Source organism: Aspergillus brasiliensis (assembly GCF_001889945.1).
Source record: "Aspergillus brasiliensis CBS 101740 unplaced genomic scaffold ASPBRscaffold_3, whole genome shotgun sequence".
NCBI lineage: Eukaryota > Fungi > Ascomycota > Eurotiomycetes > Eurotiales > Aspergillaceae > Aspergillus > Aspergillus brasiliensis.
Genome location: NW_027137444.1, coordinates 1,288,390 through 1,315,267, shown reverse-complemented (window position 1 = coordinate 1,315,267; position 26,878 = coordinate 1,288,390). Strand labels below are relative to the sequence as shown.

General features: G+C 50.8%; 11 protein-coding genes across 11 annotated transcripts; 6 read left to right on the top strand and 5 right to left on the bottom strand.

Moving 5' to 3' along the window:
• Window positions 1-509: 509 nt before the first annotated feature.
• On the top strand, window positions 510-1,279 carry ASPBRDRAFT_27595 (glutathione S-transferase family protein; the record flags this gene model as incomplete). The annotated part of the gene is made up of 2 exons (XM_067622402.1): window positions 510-560; window positions 671-1,279. The coding sequence occupies 2 exons, from the start codon at window positions 510-512 to the stop codon at window positions 1,277-1,279; spliced, it is 660 nt and encodes a 219-aa protein (XP_067481822.1).
• A 257-nt stretch (window positions 1,280-1,536) lies between these two features.
• On the bottom strand, window positions 1,537-3,892 carry ASPBRDRAFT_52640 (uncharacterized protein; the record flags this gene model as incomplete). The annotated part of the gene is made up of 3 exons (XM_067626929.1): window positions 1,537-2,303; window positions 2,354-3,465; window positions 3,522-3,892. The coding sequence occupies 3 exons, from the start codon at window positions 3,890-3,892 to the stop codon at window positions 1,537-1,539; spliced, it is 2,250 nt and encodes a 749-aa protein (XP_067481821.1).
• A 1,472-nt stretch (window positions 3,893-5,364) lies between these two features.
• ASPBRDRAFT_52639 (uncharacterized protein) lies at window positions 5,365-6,889 on the top strand (the record flags this gene model as incomplete). The annotated part of the gene is made up of 4 exons (XM_067626928.1): window positions 5,365-5,509; window positions 5,564-5,689; window positions 5,744-5,812; window positions 5,865-6,889. 4 exons carry the CDS (start codon window positions 5,365-5,367, stop codon window positions 6,887-6,889), a joined length of 1,365 nt encoding a protein of 454 aa, XP_067481820.1.
• Window positions 6,890-6,969: 80 nt separating this feature from the next.
• Window positions 6,970-8,851, bottom strand: ASPBRDRAFT_171766 (rRNA (cytosine-C5-)-methyltransferase RCM1; the record flags this gene model as incomplete). The annotated part of the gene is made up of 2 exons (XM_067619714.1): window positions 6,970-8,544; window positions 8,651-8,851. 2 exons carry the CDS (start codon window positions 8,849-8,851, stop codon window positions 6,970-6,972), a joined length of 1,776 nt encoding a protein of 591 aa, XP_067481819.1.
• Window positions 8,852-9,309: 458 nt separating this feature from the next.
• ASPBRDRAFT_193286 (GNAT family N-acetyltransferase) lies at window positions 9,310-9,990 on the top strand (the record flags this gene model as incomplete). Its single annotated transcript, XM_067620597.1, has 1 exon — window positions 9,310-9,990. One exon carries the CDS (start codon window positions 9,310-9,312, stop codon window positions 9,988-9,990), a length of 681 nt encoding a protein of 226 aa, XP_067481818.1.
• Window positions 9,991-10,207: 217 nt separating this feature from the next.
• ASPBRDRAFT_453492 (FYVE zinc finger domain-containing protein) lies at window positions 10,208-11,820 on the bottom strand. The gene is made up of 2 exons (XM_067625376.1): window positions 11,245-11,820; window positions 10,208-11,027 (listed from the first exon to the last, which is right to left on the bottom strand). Exons 1-2 carry the CDS (start codon window positions 11,689-11,691, stop codon window positions 10,602-10,604), a joined length of 873 nt encoding a protein of 290 aa, XP_067481817.1. The 5' UTR covers window positions 11,692-11,820; the 3' UTR covers window positions 10,208-10,601.
• A 2,235-nt stretch (window positions 11,821-14,055) lies between these two features.
• On the top strand, window positions 14,056-14,510 carry ASPBRDRAFT_39720 (uncharacterized protein). The gene has a single exon (XM_067624205.1). The coding sequence runs from the start codon at window positions 14,207-14,209 to the stop codon at window positions 14,501-14,503; it is 297 nt and encodes a 98-aa protein (XP_067481816.1). The 5' UTR covers window positions 14,056-14,206; the 3' UTR covers window positions 14,504-14,510.
• Window positions 14,332-15,059, top strand: ASPBRDRAFT_453480 (uncharacterized protein). The gene has a single exon (XM_067625374.1). The coding sequence runs from the start codon at window positions 14,534-14,536 to the stop codon at window positions 14,981-14,983; it is 450 nt and encodes a 149-aa protein (XP_067481815.1). The 5' UTR covers window positions 14,332-14,533; the 3' UTR covers window positions 14,984-15,059.
• On the bottom strand, window positions 15,060-15,367 carry ASPBRDRAFT_453481 (uncharacterized protein). Its single transcript, XM_067625375.1, has one exon. It carries the CDS (start codon window positions 15,319-15,321, stop codon window positions 15,136-15,138), a length of 186 nt encoding a protein of 61 aa, XP_067481814.1. The 5' UTR covers window positions 15,322-15,367; the 3' UTR covers window positions 15,060-15,135.
• Window positions 15,368-15,843: 476 nt separating this feature from the next.
• ASPBRDRAFT_39719 (uncharacterized protein) lies at window positions 15,844-16,556 on the bottom strand. The gene has a single exon (XM_067624204.1). The coding sequence runs from the start codon at window positions 16,179-16,181 to the stop codon at window positions 15,945-15,947; it is 237 nt and encodes a 78-aa protein (XP_067481813.1). The 5' UTR covers window positions 16,182-16,556; the 3' UTR covers window positions 15,844-15,944.
• A 6,839-nt stretch (window positions 16,557-23,395) lies between these two features.
• Window positions 23,396-25,609, top strand: ASPBRDRAFT_39715 (uncharacterized protein). The gene is made up of 4 exons (XM_067624203.1): window positions 23,396-23,906; window positions 24,006-24,052; window positions 24,109-24,188; window positions 24,238-25,609. Exons 1-4 carry the CDS (start codon window positions 23,703-23,705, stop codon window positions 25,488-25,490), a joined length of 1,584 nt encoding a protein of 527 aa, XP_067481812.1. The 5' UTR covers window positions 23,396-23,702; the 3' UTR covers window positions 25,491-25,609.
• Window positions 25,610-26,878: the final 1,269 nt, after the last annotated feature.

The following is a 26,878-nucleotide window of genomic DNA, read 5'->3' as shown; positions in this document are numbered from 1 at the left end:
TCGTAGATATAGATATAGTACATAAATAAACCATATACTCGGTAGTTCTCAATATCTAGAAAACAATATTCAACAATTCACCCTTGCTTAGCCCGCTAGCCCGGCATTTTCCTGCAAAAGCAAGCCACTCGGCACGTAACAAGCCTGCTGACGCCAATCAAACCTTCCCAGAAGTCATAGTCATTCAATCCCAAGCAAAAAAAAGCAAACGACTATAGAACACAGTAAGCATCAGAGTTGAACAACATACATCAGATCAGGCCACAGAATTCAAACCACTTTCCATCACTTTCCATCAATGTGTAAGAAACCTCCACCGCCATTCCGCTGATTTGTCATCTCAGCTTTACGTTTAGGAATCAACCCCTCTTCGATCTCCGCCTTGACCCGATCTATACTCTTCCTTCTGGATACTTAAACCAGACCCAGTGCTTCATCTTTCCTCGAAGCATATCAAACCTCTCTAACCCAATCACCCAATTTCACATACAACCCTCACAACCACCAAAATGTCTTTCGGAACCATCTACACCTACCCCAACAACCCCCGGGTCATGAAGGTACTCACCCCTCTCCCCTTCCATCTCCACTAATTCTCATAACCCATCCTCAAACCACCACCTAACCAACAATCTTAAAACCCCCCAACTAATGCAATCTGAAAATCCAGACCCAGGCGGCCGCCAACTTCAACAACCTGACCCTCACGACCGCAGACTTCAAAATGGGCGAAACCAACCGTGACCCCGCCTGGCTCGCCAAATTCCCCATGGGCAAGGTCCCCGCCTTCGAAGGCGCCGACGGCACTCTGCTGGTCGAATCTGATGCTATCACGCAGTACGTCGCCGAGAGCGGACCCGCGGCTGGCCAATTGGTCGGCGCGACTCCCGCCGAGCGGGCCTTGATCCGTCAATGGATCTGCTTCGCGGACGGCGAGGTGCTGAGCAGCGTGACGACGCTGGTGCTGTGGCGGCTCGGGATCAGGGCGTACGACGAGGCGACGGAGAAGAGCGGTCTGGAGAAGTTGAACCGGGCATTGGCGTACTTGGAGAAGAGGGTGAAGGAGAGGACGTGGGTGGCGACGGAGAAGTTGAGCTTGGCGGATATTAGTATTGCGGCGGCGCTGTACTGGGGATTCTCGATGCTGATTGATGCGGAGATGAGGAAGGAATATCCGGCTGTGGTGGCTTGGTATGAGCGGGTTGTTGAGAGTGAGCATGTTAAGGAGGCCATGGGTCCGAAGACCTTTGTTGAGAAGAGAAAGGGCCCTGAGAACTAAGGGGGGAATGGATTGGGGCAGGTCCGCAATCATGACTTATGACTTGACTTGTTACTAAGGAAAAGTAATATAAATTGACCGTGTTTCAACCGAATTAACGATGTATTGATTCTCTGCTAGCGATATATACCATCATGGGTCCGGCCACAACCAGCAGCCCCTGCTATGAATGTGTCGGGTATGGATGTATGAACAAAACGACAGGGAGGGCTTGCTGCACGAGCAGTAGGATACAAGCAACGTATACCTGATACACGTTACAATCGAGCATGGAAGTTCGGATCGCCTCTCCGCAATGATCGGGCCAGATTTCGACTGGCCCGGTCGGCAATGGCCATGTTGGTGAGCATGGGGTTGACACCGCTGGCGCTGGGGAAGACGGACGCATCCACCACATACAGACCCCGGGTACCCCAGACTTGACAGTCCGAGTCAACCACACTGGTCCTTGGTGACTTGCCCATTCGGCACGTCCCCATCTGATGCGCGCTCGCAAACATGGTTCGCTCCGGATCAAGGGGTTTCTTGCGACGCACTTCCGCGATCCAGGCTTGAAGGGCTGCATTGTTGGCCCCTTCTGCATCCTCCGTGTCGGAATCGGCAGGGCGGATGAACGGGGGCACTTCGCGCCACGAAGTGTGGAATTCTTTCGCCCCCGAAACATATGCCATTTTGGCACTGGCGATCAGGCCTTCGACAATGTGCTTACGGTCCGTGGGTGAAACAGTGTAGTCAATGCGAATCCGTCCATCACCTGGGTCTGGATAAACTCGCCCAGAGCCTCGATCGCGAGCGAGCATGATAAGACCAGCCATGCGGGGCAATTTCTGCACCCAGAGCTTATAGTCGAGACCGTTCCGCCAGGGGAATAACGGGAGAAAAGCTGCGGGCACCATTGACAAGGCCTCGATCTTGACCCCATGTCCTTGGTTATCTAGATTCTCGAGCTCATTGACAACAGTTGTCAGGGCAGCACCTTCCCAAGGGCGGAATTCTTCATCCAGCACTGCACCCGCAATAGCAACTGTGGATAACGTTAGTAATCGCCTTTCTTCCTCACAGGGAGCATCTTACCAGGATGGAGGTGGAGGTTCCGGCCAATATGAGGATTCTTCAGTCCACTACGTAGGAGCAGCAGAGGACTTTGCAGAGTGCCGCAGGAGACAACTACCCGCTTCGCCTTGATGGTGACCTTTCGCTGAACTGCAGTTGCACCTGAACGACCGAGATATGCATCCCTGGATGTCCACACCCCCTCAACTCCCGATGCTACCTGGCCATCTTTAGTGTCAGTGAACAGGATTTTGTTTGCACGGAAGCCTTCAATGAAGGTTGCGCCGGCTATCGCGGCATCTGCCAGGAAAGTCTCCGTGGGGCCCTTCTTCCCCGTCGAATGGCAGCCGAGCGTACAGTAGCCACAATAATGCTCAGTGTGGCCCGTATTCTGTGGCACGGTCTTCGCAGCATAGCCCAACCTTCGAGCCCCTTCTAGGATGAAGCGGTTTGTCGTGTTGTGCTTTATATGCTCAACATCGACCCCCATCCGCTCCGAGACACGGTCCAGAGAATTCTGGAACTCCATCGAGGTAAAGAAAGGCAGGCCGTTCTTCGCCCATTCCTCGCGGACAAATCCCTGGGTCTGCAGGGCAGCGGACCAATTGACGGTGCCACCACCACCCCAGGTTGAACCGGCCAGAACAGCCATCGAGCCATCATCCGTCACGACGGCACCCCCTGACTCGAACATGCTGGTGAAGGCCTCGTTGAAGTTCATAGGAAAGTGGTTAGACGTGTAGTGATAGGATTTGTCCAACACCAGGACTCTGTGGCCTGCTTCGGCCAGGTTCTTCGCAGCCACGCTACCGCCACAACCACTACCAACGATGACGACGTCAGTCTCGATGGTCTCCGGCTCATCTGCCGCGGGGAATTGGAGGAAGGTGTGCTTAAAGCCATCGGCAGGCTTGCCGTGCACTGGCACCCTTGGGAACCCAAGAACCGGAGCAAGAGTCGGGCTGAATTTCACCCAAGTTTGCTTGAACATTCCAGTGCAAGCCCTGTAGACACCTCTCAGCGGACTCAGCCGAGAAGTCTCCCATCCTCGAAAGATCTCTTCCCGAACATGTAACGGTTGTTCGTGGATCGGGGTTACAGATCCTGTCAGAAGCAGTGATCCCGCCCGGGTACTATTCTCATATTAGCTTCTGACCACCAAGGCCACGTCAAGGAATGGAGGCCGTACTTGAGAGCATTGAGGATAAACCCCAGGCCATTTCTGCCTTCGTCGTGCACATATTGCGAGAATAGGCGCTGCAAGCCTTCTCGGAACAGAGGGTTCGACGACGCGTCTTCCTCCAGGTACTGTGCTGCAATGGTGGACGCATCCGGGGAGCGAATGGTTTTAGTCAATGTGGCCAGAGCTCTGTTCAATTCAGAGTGCGGTATGACCTTGGTAGAGGCTGATTTGTATGCGGTGGGACTCCGGATCGAAGGAATGACGGTGTCAGCCAACGACAAGAGAGTGGTCCATTGCTGCTCTGTGAAGATCTTGGTGGTTGGAACTGGCGGCAGAGGCACGTCCAACGGGACGTACTGAGAGGCTGGTTCGGCCATGGTGTGTAGGGGCCCTGCTAGGATAGCGATATATATACTAGGTATCTATACAGATCAATGCGTGAGGTTAAAGATGGCCCGGAACCATGTTCAACAGGAAACGGGGTGGAGCACAGAAGGCCCACGGCTGCAGTTCCCTTCAAATAGTGGGAAAGAGACGAGCCCGCTGAGCAGTCAGCCAACGCAATGGTTAACTCCCAGAAAAGTAATACTTGCGAGATGAGAGGGGGCCAAGTGACTAAATTAGCAGTGCTGCCAGTCGGCAAGGGCGATCGATGAAGGCTGGATGTGCCAGGCACGCCGGAAACGCTCTTCCTCCCCCAACTTAGCGAACACGGAGCGCTCCCGGAATCCCCATATTTTTGGCGATTTGGCGAGTAAAACGATCAGCGCACGGCACCCGAGGCACATCAGAAAAAGGAGACTTGAACTGGAGAGCAGTGGGGCCATCCGAAAGTCAATATGGAGTAGAATGACCGAAGTAGGAGCCATCAGAAGATGATTGAAGCTGTTAAAGTCCTGCTGGTTGGCTGAGGGGAAGTTTGGCGGATCCGCCGAGGTGAAAAAAGGAAGGGAGGGCCTTTCTTTTGAGTGCGGGGAATGCTCTTAGCTGGCGGATATCATTGCCATGTGAATCGTGCATGCGGTTATCCAGCTTGATTGTCTCTGATATCTTCGCTGGACTACTTGGTTTAATATACGTTGCACGTTACTCCGTACTCTTCCCTCTACTGCGGTCCCTTAGCCGTCACCATGTCGTGAGGGAGTCATAGGGTCATCCGGTCATCTATCTACGCGGTTCGGGATGCCATCTTCCCGCGGCACATCCACGGGTGGCTTGCGAGGAGTAGGACGTTGCACGCCATGATGATTGCTCCAGCCTTCCTGCTGCTCTGATATCCGCTGAATCTAACTCCCTACTAACCCTGGTCCAACAGCCGGTCCTCACAGCGAGAAGACAGAAGCCAAAGTTAACCGCTGTGCGTGACAATCCCATCCCCGGAATGCGCGCGCCGAACCTCCGAGCGCGTAACTCTGGCTGATTCCGCTGCCAGACATCCAGCGGTTTGTTGGATCACGATGTGATTCAACTGGTCCTCTCGCCAGCTCACGGCTGAGATTTTTGCTTATAACTGTCGACTTGCTCCTCCTGAATTGTACTCGAAGCATCAACTTCTCTTGTCCAGCACTGATCCGATCGGGAGCAGTCGACCTTTGTGCACTTCAAGTCCCGGAACCGGTAGCTCCTTGGTGGTTTCGTTTCTTATATTATTCATATACACTCTTTGAGAAGTGAGACTATTGTACTATAGACCTCCTGGTGAGGCTAGCTCTATTTCCGACCGTGCATCGTGGAGTGAGGGACCCTTTGCAGGCGTGGTCATACGTGCCGTGCATTCCACGTTGAATACGTCCGATTCAGTCCCAACAAGACCTTCTTCCACTACGGAATATCATCTTCGCGGTCCAAGATGTCAAGTGACGTTACACGACCGACGCTAAGCCGATCCTCCAGCAAAGCGGAGCCCAAATGCACCCTTCCTCTGGAGAAGGTGTTTTCAATTCAGATAGGAACTGAGCTCTTCCGTCTCTCGGGGGCTTCCATTGCTTCTGATGGTCAGTCGACCCAATGAGCTGCCCTCCTTCTGTTCCTTGCTAAATATCCTGGAGCCCCGTCATACTTTTCCCGCTTCTTCGAAGAGCAGCTTCGCCTGAACGGAGACACCTCCAACGTCAGGACCCTGTATATCGACCGGGATCCTACCACATTCCAGGAGATTGCCAGGCATCTGCAAGGTAAGCAGCACGGATCGCGGGATTGCAGCGTCGGAACTGACTGTCAGCATCTAGGCTACCATATACAGCCCAAAGATGGGCCCCAGTTCGTCAAGTTCTTCGCGGATGCCCAGTTCTACAGCCGTAGGAGAGCCCAGCCATTGTCATCAGAGAAAGCAAGTACTGATGTAACTAGTTCCTCGATTGATCTCCCAGCTGTTCGAGTCGGAGATTTTTGTCCGCATTGGTGGGCATAATTTCCAGATTCCTCGCGATATCTTCTCCAGCCCGGGGGATTCGCCCAATTTCTTTACGTTGGGCTTTGCCGCCTTCTTTGCCTCGCCCATGGAAGTATTTCCCGGGCTGGACCGTCAGGGTCTCCTGCGACCTCCCGCAATCACTCCACCCAGCGTTCCCAGCCGCTCAGGGGAGGTCTTTGCGCAGCTCCTCCATCTCCTTCGCGGGTATCCTCTGGATATTCGGAATGAATCGCATCGGGCAGAGCTCCTGCGGGATTGCCGCTACTTCCATCTGCGGGGTCTGGAGCAGCAGCTGATACCGCACCATATCAGCTTCAATCCGATCCGCAAACGGGATGAGATTGTCATCCGTCTCGAGGACGTCCGTCGGTCGGGCATCGACGTAGAAGACATCCCTCTTCCTCCCGGCCAGAACCAGGGTGAAGCAGTGTCTGCAGCCTTGGTTACTTACGGTCGCCCCTTTGTCGATGACAAGAAGTACGATCTGATCCTCGAGATAGGTGACGAGAGTACCATCATCGACATCACCAGCAGACGTCCCACCTTTTTGGGCTCAACGAAAGCCCGCGTGAGCAGCCTTCTGCAGGTGATTGCGGGCAAGAAGGGAGACCAGAACCGGCCCGCGGGACAAAAGGAGGGTGCACCGGAAGACCGTCTGTGGGCTTCTTTGTCGACGGATACCGACATGACAGTCGATGGGGAAAGGGAGTACTTTCCCGACATCATCCGGGACAGCATGTCTAGCTCAGAGAGTTTGTCGGAGGAGCCGTCGAGGAAGCGCAAGCGCGTTGAAGAGGCTTCCATCAATCGTCCGTGGGTTGTGCGCAATGGACAGTGGCGGTTGTGCATGCAACCGAGGGCCAAGGGTGATGGAATGGATATAGTCATGATTGCGGTGAAGTTGGACGTGTTCACTTTGCAGCGAACGCGGAATAAGCAGAGGAAGTTTCTGTCATCTTGATCGTTCTATACCTACCTATACATGACTATGCTTTTATACTGTACATGTCCGTTTACTTTGTTCTATGATAGACCCATGACTCAATCCGAGAATCCTTCCCACTCGTCCTCCCCTTCTTCTTCATCCTCATCCACCTCCTCGTCTACTTCATTTCCATCCTCCTTGATACCGGAAGAACCCTCCCCAGCCCCCTCCTCCCTCACAAACCCAGCAACGAAGAAACCCCCAGTCCCTTCCTCATCCCCAGGCCAACACCGCAAACACCCTTCCAACTCCTCGTCCGACAGAGTCACCTCAACCTTAGTCCCATCTTGCCCTTGATCACCACCAGTAGCAGAACCACCACCAACCCCCCTTTCCTCCCTAATCCCCCTATGCACCCACTTTCTCATCCCCACCGGCTGCTCATCCCTCCTAAGAACCCTCCACCCGCGTTCCTTCGCTACCTCCGACGCCAAGATCCTCGAAACCACAGCCTCGTTCTCCAACAAATGGATCGAGCACGTACTATACGTCACCCTCGTCGCGGCTGGGAAACTCAGCGCGTGCTCGACAATCCGCGTCTGCAGATTTGATAGCTTGATGAGTCGCTCCTCGGTCATCCCATTCACTGGGACGTCGTTTTCATCTGTTGCGGAGGGTGATTCTGCGGTGTTTGTGGTAGGGGGTTTCTTTCCTCCGCGGGTGTCGTCGTCATCGTTATCGTTGCCGCGGCGCTTGCGCTTCTTTCCTGCCCCTGCAGCAGAAGAGGTTGTAGACTCAGGGAGCGTAAGCTTGGGCACATCGTCACGTCCGATAATTCCACTTCCCGAGCAGCTCGGATCGAGTAATAGGCCTGAGACGTTCTCGAATCGGGGATCAGTCGGATCCAGAGCGAGGAAGTCCTGTCCCGGGAGGACAGTCACCATGGTATCTGCGCCAGCGGTGGAGACCATCTTCTGGAGGGTTTTTGCTCGGATGGGCGATTGGTCCATGGAGAAGATGTGGTAGGAGGTGCCATTCACGTCCTCATGCCTGGTTCCCTTTTTATGTTGTTGTTGTTGTTGTTGTTGTTGTTTATTTTGCTGTTTAGCCAACAACGACGCCATATGCGTCGTCTTATTGCCCGGTGCAGCACACCCATCCAGCAATTCACCACGAGAATCCCATCCCTCTTCCTCGTCCCCGACAAGGAGATACGCGGGGAAACAACTCGCCTTATCCTGTAGTATAATCTCCCCGTTCTTATACGCCGGCGAAGAAGTAAACTCGGCCCCCGGCGCAACGGCAATCAAATCCGGGACATGGGGGTCAAGAACCATTCTCTTCGGGAGGGTCAGCTCCGCTAGCGAAGAGACCTGTTCGTACCCCGCGAACGTGGTGGAGAGCTGCTTCTCCATTGTCGTGCGGATGTTGTTCACTCGTACCCAACGCGGATAAATTGCTGTTGTTATTCCCTGTGCGCCCTGAAGCGCGAGCTTCTCTCGGGCGATGGCATCTTTTAGCTCGGGGATGGTAGCGCATCCGCGCCGGACTCGCGCTTTGGTGAATTCGCCGCGTAGACGGGTCTTGTGCCGCTCGATGGTTTGGCGCAGGGGGTGGGTGGCTTTTGCGGCGAGGCCGGATTTGGCGAGGAGGTGGTCGTGCACGAGGAGGAGGGAGAGGAGGGGAGTCAACTGTGTTCATTTGGAGGACTTGGTTAGTTAGTATTCTCGTGAATTGGATGGGCTGGTGTGTAGATGGGGAGTATGTATGGCTGCAAATGTGTGTCTGGGAATATACCTTCGGTTCGAGTTTAAGGATCCCCGCAGCTTCTATAACTTCCTTGAGTAGGATATCCCATTTCGAGGCTTCGATAATGAGGGCGTAGATTTGCGCGGGAGCGGATCTGATGTTGCGGGCGTTGTAGATGCGGGATTTGAAGGAGCCACCGGTAGTAGAGGGGGCCGTGAGAATAGACACGGCGTCGTAGTAGAGGGACATTATGGGAGGAGTAGTTGTGGTTATTGCATGGTAGTATGGTTGCGATTGTGAGTTGCGATGCGATAATTGCGATGCGATGGAAAAGGAAAACTTGATGTTTGCATTGTTTGGTTGGTTGCTATCGTAGATAAGTATGAAGGATGAACTATTCTCAGATCAAGGAACAACGCTTCACAAAAGAAATCATTATAAGTAGCTTGTGCTATCACTAAGACTACAGCAACTAATCAAGCGTATAAAGATGGTACACCGTATACACTTACGACCTTGTCATATCTCACTCAACCACAACCGAAGACGAAGCAAACCAACGGTGGTAAGTAGCCTTATCTCCGCATCTCCGTCCGATCTATACTTAAACCCGCATATCCCCATTCCCATCCCACACTCTTCTCTCCATCCACAACACCATACAATTTCACCTACCTCACCAGAATCACCACCTCTACAAAAGGAAAATGCCTAAATTCACAACAACCTTAGTCCCACCCCCCTCATCAACCAACACACCACTCACCCTCCCCCCACCAACCACAACCCTCACCACCCCCACAAACACACCCCTAACCACCGCGCTAACCATCCGGCGCGACGTCTTCATCCGAGAACAAAACTGCACGCCGGAAGGCGAAATTGACTCGGACGACCCCCGCAGCTGGCAATGGGTAGTCTACGCCGACCAAGAACACACCAATTCTAATACAAACGGTGAAGGAATTAATCCCACACCCGTGGCCGTAATCCGGCTCGTGCCACCTCCTCACGCACCGCACGAGATCCTCACCCATCCCGAGACAGCATCGAGTCTTCCCGAATGGGATCTGAAAAGCGAGCTATATGTGAAGTTGACGAGGGTGGCGGTGGTGAAGGAGTGGAGGGGATGCGGACTGGGACGGGTGTTGGTTGATGAGGCGCTCAAGTGGGCGGTGCAGAACCGGGGGGAGATTGAGAGGGCATTCAGGGAGGTTACTGGTGGGGTGGAGGGGGAGTGGAAGGGGTTGGTGTTGGTGCATGCGCAGGTACAGGTTGAGGGAATGTATAGGAGGTTGGGGTTTGAGACGGATGAAGGGCTGGGGAGGTGGGATGAGGAGGGGATTGAGCATGTCGGGATGTGGAGGAGGGTTCAGGTTTCTTCTTAAGTTCTTAAGATCTCTGTGTATCTATTTTGTATGTACTGTGTAGGAGGTACTTTTGTAAATATGGATTGGATGGTTGGGGGATCTACATGTGGGGATAGACGCTACAAAGTACTACTTGGATACTGGATAGATGGTTGGTTGGTGATCAAGTCTATTGCATATCATGATGATGTCAAACTCCACAACTCATAAACTTCACACACACACCGTGAAAAGTGAAGCGAAAACAAGGAACCAACAAAGAGATCGCCGCGCATAAGCAACCATGACGGGGTATCCTGAGTAGTAAAAGGAGAACACGATTAAGGAAAAGAAACCCCCCGCATCTCTGACGACGATCTGTCGCAGCTCACACAGATAGAAACGAAATGGAAACGCCCGTAAAAGCCCATTAGCCATTAATCCGCAATTGTCATCCGAACAAACTCCAAGCAATGACCGAAACCGTAGAAAGACAAAACCCAGACGGTGTAAAACAGATCGAGAAAAAGCGACAGAAAGTATGTTCTAAAACAGGTATGTACGAAGCGAAGTTGCGTCCCGGTGTCGTAGTGTCAACCGACACGGGAGGTATGGACATGTTGTTCATCAGCCGTAGTTGTCGTAATGGTTTAGAAAGTGCTCCAGTTCCAGCCACGAGGGACGCTGGCGGCGATCTCGGTGCTCTGGGCCATCACACCGGTGAGGGCAGGCTTGGCATTCTCGTCCGGCGAGCTATCCGAGCGGTCGGAGGCGGTGTTGTCGTCTTCATTGTCACTGTCAGAGGCTCGGCTTTGCGCATCGAGCAAGCTCTGGATTCTGTTCAGGCGCTCCGCACGCGACTCCTCCCAGCGCTGGTAGGCGCTCCAGCAGAGGTCGCATGCGCGCGAGGGAACTCCATCGGGGTGGAAGCGAGCATTCTGATCAAGCGGGACGACATGAGGAGTGTGAGAGGAGCAGAAGACATGGCCGCAATGGCGACAGTGGTGGCGACGGAGGAAGAGGCCGAAAGAGGAGCGGCAGGTGGGAGAGTCGCAGTTGGGAGAAGCAGCGTCCGCCTGTAAAGAGGTTTTGTTAGCACAAGATTCACTTCCTTTCATAATCCCTGAGCAAGGGGTGTTTGTTGTGAGGCAGTCCGGATGTCGTCATTACGATCACGCGATATCGCGCAACGCTAATATGGCGCGACCCGGAGCTGGGCTTGCGCCATGACAACACTATATAGTAGACGCGTCCACCCAGGGGAGATGGGACTGAAGAAGTGGTTTTACTTACTTTCCAGTGATCACGGGTGGGAAGACCAGTCACCTCACCCAGATGCTCATTCTTCATCCATTCATCCTCTGCCAGCTTGCTGACAGCAGGACCGCTGTTGTAGCTCTCCATGGTCGAACGACGAGTAACAGGTACCCCAACTTCACCCTCGTTCAGGCTGTCGAGAGAACCGTGAGAACCGTGGACGCTGCGAGGAGGAGTCGGGGGAGACGAGGCCTTCTGAGGACGCTCAGTCGGGCGCAAAGCGGCAGGAACATAGAGAGGGCCCTTGAGAGGACGGAGTTGCTTCGACTGAAGCGGCAAAGGCTGATAGCGAGGAGAAGTAGGAGAGTTATTTGCGGGAGAGGTCTCGGCCGAGTTGACTGGAGAAGGTTGACCGTAGACGGAGATTTGCTTGCCAGTAAAAGCAGGGGCCGTAGTAGTCGCAGTCATAACGTGGGTAGCCATTTGGTTGAGATGATATCAGAAGTGTTGAAATATTGAGAAAGAGTTTGGGTGTGGATGGCGGAGGAGGAAAGGGTGATTATCAAGTGGTCGGTAGAGCGGAGAGTAGTTGGAGGAAATGGAAGTCAAAAAGAAGAATAAGGTGACAGTAAACCAAGTACTAATAGCAGCGGGAGGTTGAGGGAATTATGAATTATCGCCTTCAGCAGGATCGAGAGTGAATTGATGGGTTATGATGCCAACAGTAACCAGAGTGGAATAGATCAGTTAATGGCCATTGACAGAGTAGCTGGACAGAACCAGAAGAGCATCGCAGGTGGCAAGCGGGAGAAGGGTGGGATAAGGTTCGCGATGACGCTGGGATCTGGAGATAGGCGATATAGAGAGGATCGATCCAGGGAATCGGATTGCAGCACAAGCAAACCGCGTGGGGTGGGTAGTAGTAAGTGAGATAATATAAGATAATAAGTTGTAGTAGTTGTGGTGGTGGGTGGTATTGGTACTCGAAACGAATCGGGACGAGTGAAGGGGAAAGGGAGAAGCAGGTGATAGATCGTGGGCGATGAAGGGCTACTAATAAGAGCGCGAGACTCTACACAGGCACACTCCCAGCAGGAATGAATGAATTATTAAGTGGCATCCGCCGGACGGGGATTGGGGGGAGGGGGCAATAGGGAATGGGCGATTTTTTGCCATGCATTGTGGAGATGCGCTAGTGGATGGAGACCCCGATGATAATAATAATTATCATCACCCTTGAACACGCTAAATTAACCCGACAAAGTGCCTTCTCGTCTGCTTGGACTCGATAGGTAGTTCCGACGGCGGCTTAGGTTGAGGCTAGAAAGTCCCGAAGAAAGGCAAGGGAGTGGAGCCGTTGGAGGATCGGAGGCGACCTTCATCCACCAGAAGTTACGCTTGATCGTGACGATGACTGAAGTTACTTTCCCTTCCTACATAGTCAGTAACAAAGGGAAATTCAGTGAATTATTACTTTGATTGATGTATCTACTCCGTATTGGATGTTACTTTACTTTTTGGGAGGATTATTTGCTTCTTCGGATAATATTCCTCTCCCCCTTTCCCCTGCAAGATGTAGGCATGGGAATGTGATCATGACTTACTGAGAGTTCATCTTGTTCATGTTTCTTATTCTGTTCCCATACACTCATTCGTTACTCTTACCTGTTACCATACTATTTAATCTTCCCCCTGACGAATCCGCAGCCGAGGACTGGAGGGAAAATCCAGGAGGTTTGGAACTGAACGGACTCCCCGATCGTCCGGCGTTACCAATCCGTAACAGCAGATCGGACGGATTCAGGTTAGACTAACCCCAAACCAGCACGGCATTTTACCGAGGCCGTCGCCTTGAGAAAGAAGATAATCTCCAAGCCGGGATTTAGTCGAATCTCGGATACTACGCCGGAGTGTTACTCTGCTAGGTGTTTCTGGTTGTTCTTAATAGTTGGTATTATTATTATACTGATGATGATAATGATGACGAGAGACGCAATATACAGCCAGTAATTCCGTGATAGTCAGATGGAAATGAAAATCATACATCTATCTATCCACTCACTTACTTCTGTCCGGTTCTTGGCAGATTCATGACATATGTACCGGGTGGGTGGGATGAACAAGTGCGGTGTTACTCGCTGCTGCCCGTCCACGGTAATATCCAGACTGGAGGATGGCTGCAGCTCCAACCAGTCACTACCACTCGATATCCATCCATTCTTTTTCCCCCCCCTTCCGCCGAAAGTCATGATGACAACAACCACACACACACGCCCCTGCTCTCGTTCTCTCTCCCTTCCTTGACCGCCTCTTCCTTCCCACCCGCACCGGACATTCCTGCGATCGAGAGGATCTTCCGTATCTTTCCCCCCTCCATACCGCCCATCGATGATTCATCCCCGTGGTATGCACAGGGCGGGCCAGAGTCAATCTTGTAGTTGTATCATCTCTCCCGAACTCTCGACCTTGAAGCAAACAAGTATGCATCCCGGTCTAGTGGCAACAGGTTTATTGGCCCTGCGCACTTGGAAACACGGCATCATCTTCGAAAATGGATTAAAGCATCTGATAACTTTCCCCTTTGAGCGATTTCCATGGTCTTCCCCCACTCCTCCTCACGATGTACACAGCTGTCCCCATTATTCTCCTCACCAAGCCCACCAAATGCCAATCTCACTTACTCTGCTGTAAGCACGGTAGATACTAGATAGTCTAAGGTACCATAATAATGATTAATGAGGATCCGCTTCTCCATTCAAAAAAGCGGACACCTAACACGGTCTCCAACCGCCATCGGATAGACTAGTATGGAATAGTTGCAGCTGAAAGAGAGACAGGGAGAGAGACACCAAGAGACAGAGAGAGACGGTTCTGCGCGACGGCTACAGACCACGGAACGCTCGACCGGTGAATCTCCCATCAAATCAAAATAGGGTGGCCTCTCATTGGGGAGCGGACTCCCCCCGAGGTAGAAGACCCACTGGACGCCTTGACCGCGATGACTTGCTCTCTTAGGAAGAGTTCACGAGACCAGCTGCTCATACTACTGTGTACATGGGTGTTCCCTTCCCAAAGCCTCGGAAGTAGGATCACAAGAAGAGGAGGCAGTGTGCAGTTACAACTTACAACCACGATCAAAACATACACACCCACATACATCCCACAACTAGTACTGACTCCATTCCCCTTGCAAGCCAGAATCCATCAAGAGTCCAACGTTTTTTTTTTTTCTGGCGGTGACAGACCGACCGTTGTGTCCGACTGCTCTCCCGTGCCAATCAATCCGATCGGATAAGAAGCAGGGTGGTGAAGGGGGGAACAAGAGATGGAACGGAAAGCATGGACTGGGTTTGGGTTGGATTGGATGGATGGCTGCTCAGAATGGGGCCTTTGCACCGGTGGGAGTGGAAACCAATTAACTGGAGAACCGCTTTTCCCAAAGTCGGTGGATCCCTTGAACCTCGCCTCCGGATTGGAGTCCTCCTGCAGCTCGTTATCGCTGCACTATGATTGGTTCACATGGTCTTGCCACGTTGCCATTGGTCAGTGCCCCCTCCAGACCAGCACGGACAGTCCCCGAACCAGTCGCCTCTCCAGGGCGTTTCTACTGAGCCTGCTCTCTACTAGTCCTCCGTACTATAACTTTCATTGCTTGGTGTCTTTGTCGGGCAAACCACCTCGAGGAGATTATGTAACAGATACAACAATCCGCGTCGCGTGTAGACACCCTCGGTACCGCTTCGGGTTAGCGCTTCCGGTGCACCTCGGCCGTTGAGCCTTTTTGACTTGCCGCTGTCGACTTTCTTCGGCTTCCCCTGCGCCCGGTGGATGCTCCTGACTATTGAAACCGTGATGATTGGACTGGCCTCGTGGATTTCGGCCTGTCAAAAGTATCATGGCGGCACACGACCGAGGCAAGCCAGTCAGTCAGTCAGGAATTAAACTACCCTGCCCGGTGTGCAACTTAGTGCTGTACCCAGCTGAAACCCGCCTCGAATATTCTAGTCCGCCTAGTCTAGCAGCCGCTACGGTGAGTCTAAATCGGTAGAGGATTCCACTCCTGACAGGCCGCCTGCTGGTTGGTGCAGACGTGCAGCCCAGGATGTAAGACATCCGCGGACTTACATGCACCGTACAGCCTGGCCGTGAACGATCCTCAAGGCAACATCCCTGCCGCTGCAGCTCTAGACCGGGTGCGAGGCGGTGGCAGGATGTACCTAGTGACCTAGTTACCTAGTACCTGACTACCCAGGATCCCTTCCCTGCTCGAAGGAGGCACCCAGGAGTATTAGCTGCTTCATTTGTTCCAGCTTGGGAAATGACGACGATGGCTTTGTTTCCGAGCAGGGATTAAGGCAAGTTGAGAACTATAATCGCTGCTTGTTATGTGGAAGCGCCTGGAAAATGCGCTCGCGTCTCAATTTCGAGGCGATACGATACGATCGTGAGGCAGGCCGCTTAAGCGCTTCGCCGGATCGACCGCTAGATAGACATCAAACACAGATGTAACCCAGAGCAGGCACCTGCGTTAGGTGCTGATAACTGAGGCGACTCCGTGTTTAAGCGCCAAGCTAAGCATCAAGAACAGTCGATCCATCAGATTAGGAGATCCCTTTCCCAGCAACCAGGTACATCGCTCCCCCATCTCGAGATGAACCCCCCTCTGGTTACTACTAACGGGCTTCGATACGAAGAGAGCAAAACAAAAACATTCTCTTTCAGAACAGGGGGACTACCTACCAACCAATCATATCCACTTCATCAATAATAATAACGCGGGCACCATACTGTATACGAGTCGTGTACCCCCCCATCCCCAACCACACGAGAAGGAGACGTGGTTGAATCTCGGCATCTCCAAACCCTACCACATCCGCGTAACCCGACACCCTCCCCAACCCCGAACCGCGGTTCCAAACCCAGAGCCGGGACAGACAGCTCAACGTCGATCCCACCCAAACAGGCAATCTCATCGAACACTCGTCGAAGCCTCCGTGCCCGAGAATTGCCCCTCACCGAGGAAATGCCTTGCCCGGCCGCCCCCTCTCGAACTCGAAGGCAAAATTTCGGGGCGATGAACAACGATGATCCGAAGATCACTGGCGGTGGATGTCTGGGCCAGGGCCAACCGAGCACATGATACGATCAGTAGCAAAGTGGATGTGCATACGTGCCACACACTCACTGCCACTAGACTAAAGTTACTACCGTAGACACAGCCGAGCCGACGACACTAAGATAAGCCCTCTGCCGACTGTAGATACTAGATAGACAGTGCTGGGGCAGCGAACCAATATTTGCGATGGAGACCGAGACCGCGTAGTCAGGTGGTCTAGTTTTCGTACCCCTCGTGGATGTTTGTTTGTTGTTTACAACCTTAAAATAGAGTCGAGTATACGTATGTTCTTGGCTGTGGTTTCTACTCAAACGGTGAAACACCATCGTCAGTCAATGCGTCCTGAGGTTTAACGTATGCCGCATGTTATTTTCTTTTTGAGTCTTTGTGTGACCATCAATCACCAGGAGATTTTAGTGCGCTGCAGAACTGCTGCAGCCCAATTATTGGGTCGCTGCTTCATCCGATGCATCCGGATCCTGATCAGGTTAGCTCGATTCTAGTGTTTACTGTTGGTTGATTGGCTTTTTAGCTTTCCTTAACATAGGACTTGGATTAACGTTCACTTGCTTGTTTAGGAGTGTACAGCATACACTCTAGTCTAATTTCTACTAGTAGTAATTCTCCATTTGAATGCATACTACTACTACTAACACTATCAACTAAGCAGGGGACTTGCACTTGTGCATATATATGCATAGGCACTATCAACGGCTCGCAGCACAAATATATACCAGTAGTGCTCAGAATCAAGGCGCAGCTGTTACCCCTCCAACGCTTCTACGATAATTCAGATAGTAGCAAAACACTTCTACAGGAGTGATTTCATCACTTAGTAGTACCAGATAAACAAGAGGCCGACCTGAACACACATCGGTAAACAGTTCTCCATTGGAGCTAGTAACCACAAAGTAAAACCTACTACCCTTCGTCAACACACACCATTGCATCAACAAAGTACCGTCAAAGCCAAAGCATAAAACACCACAACCACTACTAACTACCAAGTTACTACTGACCAGTGGCAAGAAATACGCTGATCACCAAGAGGCTCTAAAGTTCATTCATTCCTTTCCCCTCTCTCCTCAAGCGAAGTAGAAAGTTCAAGCTATACGAATAAGGCTGGCTATCAAAACCTTCTACTATTATTACCACCCAATCTACTACCCTTTCCCTTCGCGATTCGGGAAGTTTAAAAGGTACGAAGTCGGTGCTGCTCTGCTCGTGCGCACGGTCTCTTGAGGTATCTGTGCTTAAGCTTTAGACAAGTTGTATGATAGTAGCTACGTAGCGAAGGATGAAATTGAGGGGAGGAAGGTTTTTAGCTGCAGTGGTGATGGTCACTAGTAGGAAGTTAGTACTATTGACTGGGCTGGTATGGATATATCTTCCTTTGGGTATTAGTGGGAGGGGAGTGAGGTGCTATAGCTGAAAGCATTGTATATAGTTGAGTACTAATGGGCTGAGACGAGGTGTATTTACTATTGTATTTTCGGGATTGGATACATTCATTTACTTTCAATATAGTGGTCTTACAGGTGATAAGAAGCCATTAATTCCTGCGTGTATACTTACAAGACCGAATACACATCTCATGGATCGATACCTGAACTACCATCACATGCTAGTATTTCCCAGATAGTTAGAAGTCAAAGGATAAGCTGATTCACAGTGACCAACTCATCTGCACGGACACGATGCATCCAAGCTACTAACTAGACACATCCTTGTCACCTTGGAATATACTAACTACTACTACCCCGCCAAGGATGCCACCAGAGCCCCGCTATTAATCCGAAGATGGAGGCAGTAGTTATCGCCGCCTTCGGACATCACATTTGGTTTTTGATTCTTTGACAGAAAACATACAGTAAATTCGCGCAACCAAGGAGGCGAGGATCTAGATCGGGATCGAGATCGAGCTGGAGTCTCGGCGGCAAATGAGGAAACCTGGGATAGATACGTAGGCGAGGTTATTCTTTGCCGTAAATTATCATATTGAATTTGTCATGACTTCGACTATTTTGAATTGACGCGGAAGCACTAGTCCGAGTTAGTTTCCTCAGGCGTTGGATCTGTCTGTCTCGTGACCGGCGTTGGATTAGTGCTGTTCCTCGTCGCTGTGGCGGTGGCTATAATCTATCTACAATCTACAGTCTACACAGTACACAGTATCAGTCCCACTTGATTTAGTTCCTCTCAGATGGGGCAACTGGCAGAATGGTGTGCTTTGTTCTGCAGGCGACCGGTGAATACTAACTACCTAACTAACAGGATACAGTCCACATAGTCGATAGTCTAGACAAGGCTCTACTGCTCTACGGCTGCTTGTTGGTGCCCAAAGCGTCAATGGCGGGGTGTCTCTCAGTTACCCCTCACTGCATCATCATCTTCCACTTTGAATTTTGATAGACAATCGCCAGCCGCGTCTGGCCGCCATTGGCGCTAACTCAGCTGACATCACATCTCTCACTCTTCGTGAGATATGGATGGATGCATTGGTGTTGAGCTGACTGACCACTCCATGCACCTACGGGCCGCACGGTGAGTTGTTCTGTCCTTGATGCTGATGATCCAGCTCGGTGGAGTACGTATCGGCCGAGTCTATATCCTGGAATCCCCTCTGCTGCATCCGACTCGACATGGCGGGCATAACCTGGTATCTGGAGATAAGATCGAAGGAACCCCGCAGTCTGTCATCGCTCATCATCTGCTGACAGACAATCGTCCTTCGTCAATGGGAGTCGCTCTCGCTCACAAACATGGATCCATCAGCCACAAAGACCAACGATCGGGCCGAACAGGGTCAGCCTGACAAAGAAGCAACCGCTGCGCTCGGAGGATTGCCAACCAGGGCCTCTGCAGCCATACTGAGTCACGCGTGAACTCCCGCCTCCTCTTTTGTTCCGATTCCTTTCGATACGAAGTGTACATCGTCGACTTTCCGAGTCTGGCCGTATCTTGTTTACAAGCAAGATCTGCACGCATCCAGATGCGCGGGAAGACGGACACGTGTCGACCGTCCAGTACGCAATCCGTGCGTCATCTGAGAGCGGCTACGGACTCGGGACCAAGGCAGGAAGCAGACCGGGATTATGCCAGGTCAGGTTGAGTGAGCATTGACCTGTTCCGTCCAAGAATAATGTCTTACATCCAGCTGTCACCGCTATAAGCTTCAAGACAGGGTGCCAGTCGACGGGTGTGTATATACCCCGCATCCTGCAGCTAGCCTGCTCCGGGCCTGCCCGGACACACGCTGCTCATCTGCCTGGGATGTTACTCGTCCAGTCATGCCGGCCAGATAGTTCACACATCCGGCTGGCTCCTAGCCTTTGACACGTGTGAATCCGGGGCTATCGCGGGTATGTCTTTGATAAACCGCGACAAGTCATCAAGAGTGTGGGAGAGGTCATAGTTAGTGCCAGGCTGCATGGCGCGCGGATGATGACCATAGCTGATAGCTATCGGGACGTGCACGGTGTCATTGGGCGTTGTAGGATATCATGAGTATCATTTTCCGACGACGCCGTCGCTCTGCCCAAAGGTGGTAGACTCAGATACAGTCCTTCAGATAGCTTCTAGACATGGCATCGTCTGCCGTTCACATGACAGTAGGACTGACAGGATGGCTGTCATGGCATTGTTGTTTCGACTGGCCCATTATAGTCACCTCTTCCGAAAACCTCATTCACATGTTATCCTGCCTGATCACAGAGGAGAACGCCTTTACCTGCCTGGAATCACTGCAACCCCTCAGTTAATATCTGTTCCTTTGTCAAGCCATCGCTTATGCAGGATGGTGCTGTAGTATGTCCAGCAAGACATGTGCTAATCATTTTCCGTGAACACGATGGCTGGTCGCAATGTTCACAGTGAGTTGAAAGAGTGCAAGACTGCCTTCTGAGTCCAATTCTTCACAACCATGCCAAAGCTCTATTGCTTAGCCTCTCTAAGGTAACCCAGAATGAAACGAGATGCCATCAGTACATAGTCTAGTACATACCTTACTTGCATCTCTTTACCCCAGGCAGAGTGAAAATAAGCCACCATTCATGTAGGACCGTAAACAACACCAAACATATTTCATACCATCGAACTGATATAGCATGAAGTTGCGATCGCCTATACTAAACACCCTATCACAAGACAGACAGACAGACAGACAGACAGGCCGTTCATACTAAACAAACAACCTGATGAATCCTGTCACCAGGTCAAATATTCCACTACTAGGCACATTTCAGCCAACGGAGTTATATCATCATTCGTGGACATCGACATTCGGTCAGTAGGGATATTCGTTGACTGTATGCAGACCAAGTAAGAGCAAACATGAGCTGAACAAGATAAACCTCAAGGTTCAAGTATTCCATGAATCTAACAAACCCTAGTATACGGACACTGCCGAACCGGACTTCATCCACGACTCTGAGGAGGATACCTTTTTGCAGAATTCTTGCACCTAGCTTCATAACTTAGTTGCAGGTATGTATGAAGTGAAGGTGTATCCCCTGCATGGGCGAATTCGTTTCAGATCAATATTTCTGCTCTTGCGGCTGCTACTATTCCATTAGATGGCTATAAAGCTTGAAACTCGAAATAATCATATAGCCTGCTGAAGGATGGTTGTTAGTTGCACCCGTAACTTTCGCGGTCTTCATGTGACGTCGAGTGCTGATGATGGGTGCGTGTTTTGAGGAAAATAGTGAATACTACTGAAAAAGACCGTTCAGTTCTGACGGTCTCGAAATTTTACACTATGAATGTTAGTGTCATTTCGACAGTGCTCTGCTCTTCATTGAAGTCATGAGACAATTGCTCAATACACTTTTTCATATATTGTTAATATCTTTGCAGATAGATTCCATGCTAGGATTATTACTGAGAAGATTATTTGGAGATGAGCTGTTTCAAGGACATGGAGGTTGAAGGCGAGATATTTCATTATCATGATAAGTGCGTGTGTGTCTGTGTGTCATTGACGGGCTCTATCTAGGTCTCCGTATATCTTTGGAGGCATTTCCAAAAGGCCTCAAAGTGCACGTGGACCAGACAATGGACTAGGGCAATAGCCTAAAAGGCATCGAAACAAGGTATGCAATGGATGCTCGTCGCTACATTTTTGTCTGTGGTAGTCTGAAACACAGCTCATTCTGAACTCAGTTTCAAAGATAACCGATGTCTCAACCCTGGAGCAGATCCCAGTTCGTACAGAGTATCCCTACCACCTACACCATTAGTTAAGGAACCATTAGCTAACCGAAATGACCTCCCTAGCTGCAGGAGCCTAAGCTAATTCCACGATCGTAAAACCTATCCTCATCCCTGCACGACTCCACAAACCCTCAGCAGAGAATCCTACTCCGTCCAGCCCTGTGATCTAGACCAAACCCTCGCTAACCAACATCCGACCATCCCGGCCATCCAAACCCAAACCGATCAAAGTACTAACACAAAGACAAACAGAACAGGTCCAGAATCCAAAAGCAATGAATTAAACTTCAACCAGTCTCAACTTTAGCGTGTCGGAAGTGGAACACACGCAAGTCTCCACCGCGGAGGATAATTGAAGTCCACTAGCGCAACCTCCGTCTTACGCAGCGTTTTAGCCCAGCTTAAACGATCTATTCAAATCATTGAGGCAGGACAAATCATCTTCGCTTATTGTCAGGGTTGCCTGGCTGAAGTGGAGTCACTCTACTTAACTCCAATGCGTGGGTTTGAACTAGCTCAGTAGTTAACTAGTTATCACGGATGATGGCCGATTGCGGTGACAAATTGGTTTGGCTAAGCGGATGCTGCTGCCCCCGGATGATCTGTGCTCAGGGGTTCGGTCCGGGCGGCCCTCGGTTGCTTGGCTTTGGATGTTGCTGGTCCACGGATATAACAGACTTCGTATACAGAGTATGGTTCTGCTGGGCGAATGGTGTTATGGAGGGAGTGATACTGGTTGATCAGTTCAGGATTGTTGCCGAGTAGTGCTGTGCTGCCCTTGACTTGTAGGCGAACTCCACGGTTACATGGACTAGTGGTGGGAACGGACCGGTCTCTTTGGTCTCGAGACTAGCCTTATGGTTAGCTTCGTGTCAAGTTGATTAGCTCGCTATGAATTTGATTGAACTGCTTGGCAAGGAGAGTGGCTGGCTAACAAGTTACAGTCCAGGCTGTTGAAACTTGGAATGTTGAGTGCGTTGTTCCTCGCAGTCCCGTCAGCTGGAGACGCCTCGTAAGTGCCTGAGAATCGAGCACTGGCATAGCCTGTGAGCATAGCCACCAAAGGCTGCTGTTTCTATCAGTCGCTAATTAGGTGCTCAGCAGCAGGTGTTCAACAAGCCTGATGAGATGGCGAGATCAGGTCACTTTGAGGAATGCATGGGGGACGTTTATTATGCAGTTGAATCACTCCACTCAGACGTGGGGATAGCATTTCCACCTGCACTCATCATAGTCAGCAAGGGATAGATACTGTTAATCCGCTTAGTCCTCAAGTATATAAGCTTTGTCCGCTCTCGCAGATGATGTGGCGAAATCTCACGCCAGAGTTGTCCGCAAGGGATAGCGACGTAGGATTCGCTGTTCGAATGATGGTGAAGCAAGTTGTCCATGGCCAGCATGATTCCTGTATGCTGTTGACTTGTAGCAACGAATATGTGTTGTCCAATCTCTAAATCAGTTCATCTCCCACAGGTCAATCCACGATCTGAAGGGCGAGGTGGTGCAGAAAGTCTACAACATGTAGGATATGGAAGAAGAACAATAGAAGCACAAGTGGTAACGTCTCCATAGAAGTATATCAGTTCCGACTGCATGCAGGGACATTAGACCGATCGAATCTGACCTCGTGCCTGATCGATAAGCTCGCCTTCACCATAATAGATAAATTATCCCGAGTTCTTCTCTCTCCTCGTCTGGATCCTGCATTCCGACCCCCGGAACCATGTCGATCCCTGCCTCCAGGCAAAGTTCATATCCAGACAATCTTAATCAACGCATCAAATAAACTTTCAGGCCCGACCACTAGCATTGAACTAAGCAGAGACTAACAAACCGGTTCCATCCACAATGGAATTATCTCGTCCCGTCGTTGGCAACCGGTGCCTCTTGGCCTCCGATCGCGCATGCATTAGCGACAGGCCTTCCCCCCTCGTCGTACGATCAAGTCAATTGAAGAAATCTGAGTTCATTTACAATTTAGGTTCTGAGACCAGCATTTTAATCGTGCTTTAGCTCGGAAAAATTTTGCCTGCTGCTACTGCTACTGCTGCTGCTGCTGCTCCTGGCCGATCTTTAAATCACACATTTCCCTGCTTATCTCTCCATCCTTGTCTTCTTCTCATGTTTGGGTGCTGAAGAAGATTCATTGGAATCGACAAGCACAATGGAGTTCGAACACGAGCCCAAGCAGCAGGTCGATCCTGTTGTGGCGACCGATTTACATCCTTCAGAAAGTCCGTCCACTGTGAACGTGCCGATCAATGCTTCTGGCCACAAACAGGAGCTCGAGCGCAACTTTGGCTTCATTAACATTTGTGGCTTGGCTCTGACCAGCGGAAACACCTGGATTGCTTTGGGCGGCAGTATCGTGAGTGCCTTTCTGCCAATGTTTTTGCTTTCAGTTTTCGGTCATCTTCAGACTTGCCACTCTCCGACCGTCCCGATAACTGACAGTTGGTAATATCAGGTCACGGCTATCTATGATGGAGGTCCGCCCGGTGTGATCTATGAGATGTATGCTCCACTGCCATAGTATTCCTGCACAAGAGTTCGTACTAATGCTCTCATAGGATCGCAGCCTCATTCTTCTATTGGTTCATTGCTGCATCACTCGCCGAACTGGCTTCGTCTATGCCATCATCCGGTGGAGGTTCGTCTCCCACCTTATATACTCTTGGACTTGAACTAATCCTCTACAGTCTATCATTGGGCATCCATCACAGCAGGAAGGTATGGTCGCGTCTGCGGCTGGTTTGCCGGCTGGTGGAATTTCTTGGCCTGGATCTTCGGTGCTGCCTCGACGACGCAGATTCTGGGCACGCAGGTCGTGTCCGCATACGCTTTGTTCCACCCCGACTATACCATTGAGCGTTGGCACGTCTTTATCGCCTACCTGATTTGCTCCATCCTCTGCTGCTTTCTGGTGGCATTCGCCAATCGTGCGCTGCCCATGATAGAGTCACTGGGCGGATTCCTGGTTGTAGGTGGCTTCCTCGTCACCGTCATTGTCTGTGCCGTGATGCCCCATGTCAACGGGCAATCGTACGCCACGGACGACTTCGTCTGGCGTGACTGGCTCAACGAGGCCGGATACAGCAGCAACGGCTTCGTCTTCTGTTTGGGAATGCTCAACGGTGCCTTCGCTGTCGGTACGCCCGACGTCATCTCTCATCTAGCAGAGGAGGTGCCCAAACCGGGGAAGAACATCCCCTTGGGCATGCTGGCCCAGTACGTGATGGGCTTCTTCACGGCCTTCCTCTACCTGATCGTCATCTTCTACGGCATCACCGACCTGGACGCCGTTCTCGAAGCCCCCTACCTCTTCCCTCTCACCGAGATCTACCTCCAAATCACCGGCAGTCGCGGCGGCTCTCTCGGCTTGATCATCGTCTCTATGCTGCCGCTCTTCGTCGCTATCGTCGGCTGCTACCTCACCTCCAGCCGCGTGCTCTGGACTCTGGCCCGCGACCGCGCAACTCCCTTCAGCCGCTACCTGAGCCGGGTCGACCACCGCTTCAAGAACCCGCTCAACTCGGTGCTCGTCTGCGGCCTGATTGCCATCATTCTCGGCTGTATCTACGTCGGTAACTCCACCGCGTTCAGCGCCTTCGTCAGCTCCTTTGTCGTCCTGACTACCTTGTCTTACTCTGCTGCTATCCTGCCGCACCTTCTTCGTGGCCGCCAGGGCATTCCCCGTGGCTGGTTCTGGATGAGTGGCATCACGGGATACATTGTCAACACGATCACTTGTTTGTACATGATCGTGTTTATTGTCATCTTCTGCTTCCCGTTCTCGATGCCTGTGGATGCGGAAACTATGAACTACACGTGTCTGATCACGGGTGGGTTCACTATCTTCATTGCGTTGTTCTGGTTTATTCGTCAGGGCAGCTATACCGGACCCAAGGCTATTGCACTGGAGAGTAGTGCCTTGGCCAAGGATGCCATCTAATGAGGGAATGGCAATCGTACTGTATATAGGGGAGATTAAAAGTCCTGACAAGTTTAATAGTATTAATTAGTGCCAAATATATACAAGACATCTGTAGATATACAGTCAGGTCACTTTCGGTTTTAAGCCCATTTTAAAATTATGCAATATTTGGATGATGACAATTGCTACTCAGTGTACTAGCAACAGTTATTCTCCAGGTCCTGCCTCGATATAAACCAGCGTTTTGAGGTCAGTGACTCAGTTAGGTAGTCGCGTTGCAGGCATTTACATGCTGATGGGTGGTTCCCGTAATGATCACAAAAATCCCATTCTGCTGATTTCTATACAAGATTGTATAGAAATTATACCTCGAAGTCGAAGGACACTGTAGTACCTTTGATACATCCAACTCTTGACACAAGTTCAAGGCTCTAAAGGTCAAGGCTCTAAAGGCTATTGATATGTCTTTGTAATTTGGGAGACACTCAGAGAGCAGGAAAGATAGTAAATTAATCGAAAGCAGAGTATATTCATGATGGAGGGAAAAAAAATGTTACTAATGTCACTATCTGCCATCTATATAGTCATGATACTATATAACCTTTATAGTTATTTGGTGGTTGAGATATCTAAATCTGAAAAAGGCGTCTTTTGTATGGTACTACATGATGGCCGGTTGTGAGGATCCGGTCGATCTCACATTCACCTAGCAAAAGTAGGTTTACAAGTGATGCATGTTCAGTCTAGTGACTCAGAATTCTTGTCTTTTACCGGATGGCCGAATGGTATGAATCCGGAGGATTCACTGCTAAAGCGCACTAGGAGTGGACGCCTGCGGTGGCGTAATGGTAGAACGTCACCAGGAAGGCCCTTGTTTGTCAAGAGAAGGTAGGGGGCCCTTTTCTTAACATTCTAGGGACTACGGGTTTGAATCCCATTGCAGGCACCTATTTTACCTAGAGGTAACTTCCTCTAGAATTTGAATATTAGACCCAAGGTAGGGTATATCTACTATGGCTGGTGGGAGGGGAACGTAGTCTCACTATAATTCCTTTAAATATATCCTGTATAGATAGTCAGATCTAGAGCTAGCTTTGGAATCAACCCCTGTATAAAGAATTATAGGAAGAGCAACTACACGGTAGAAAGGAACAAGCATGGGATCTAGATCCTGGAAATATCCAGCCTGGAGAAACACACATTATTAATATGGAACCAATATCTGCCTGTATAGAGGCTTCCAGAGACTCTATACTAGATCTGTCCAATCATTATAGAATTCTATGGAGTTAGTTAGGAAGCCTTGGTACTAGGCAGGGAGTACTACCTACATAGCTGCTACACATATATAAGCGGCTGCATTGGGTCAATAGAATAGTATACTACTACTACTATTACTACTACTA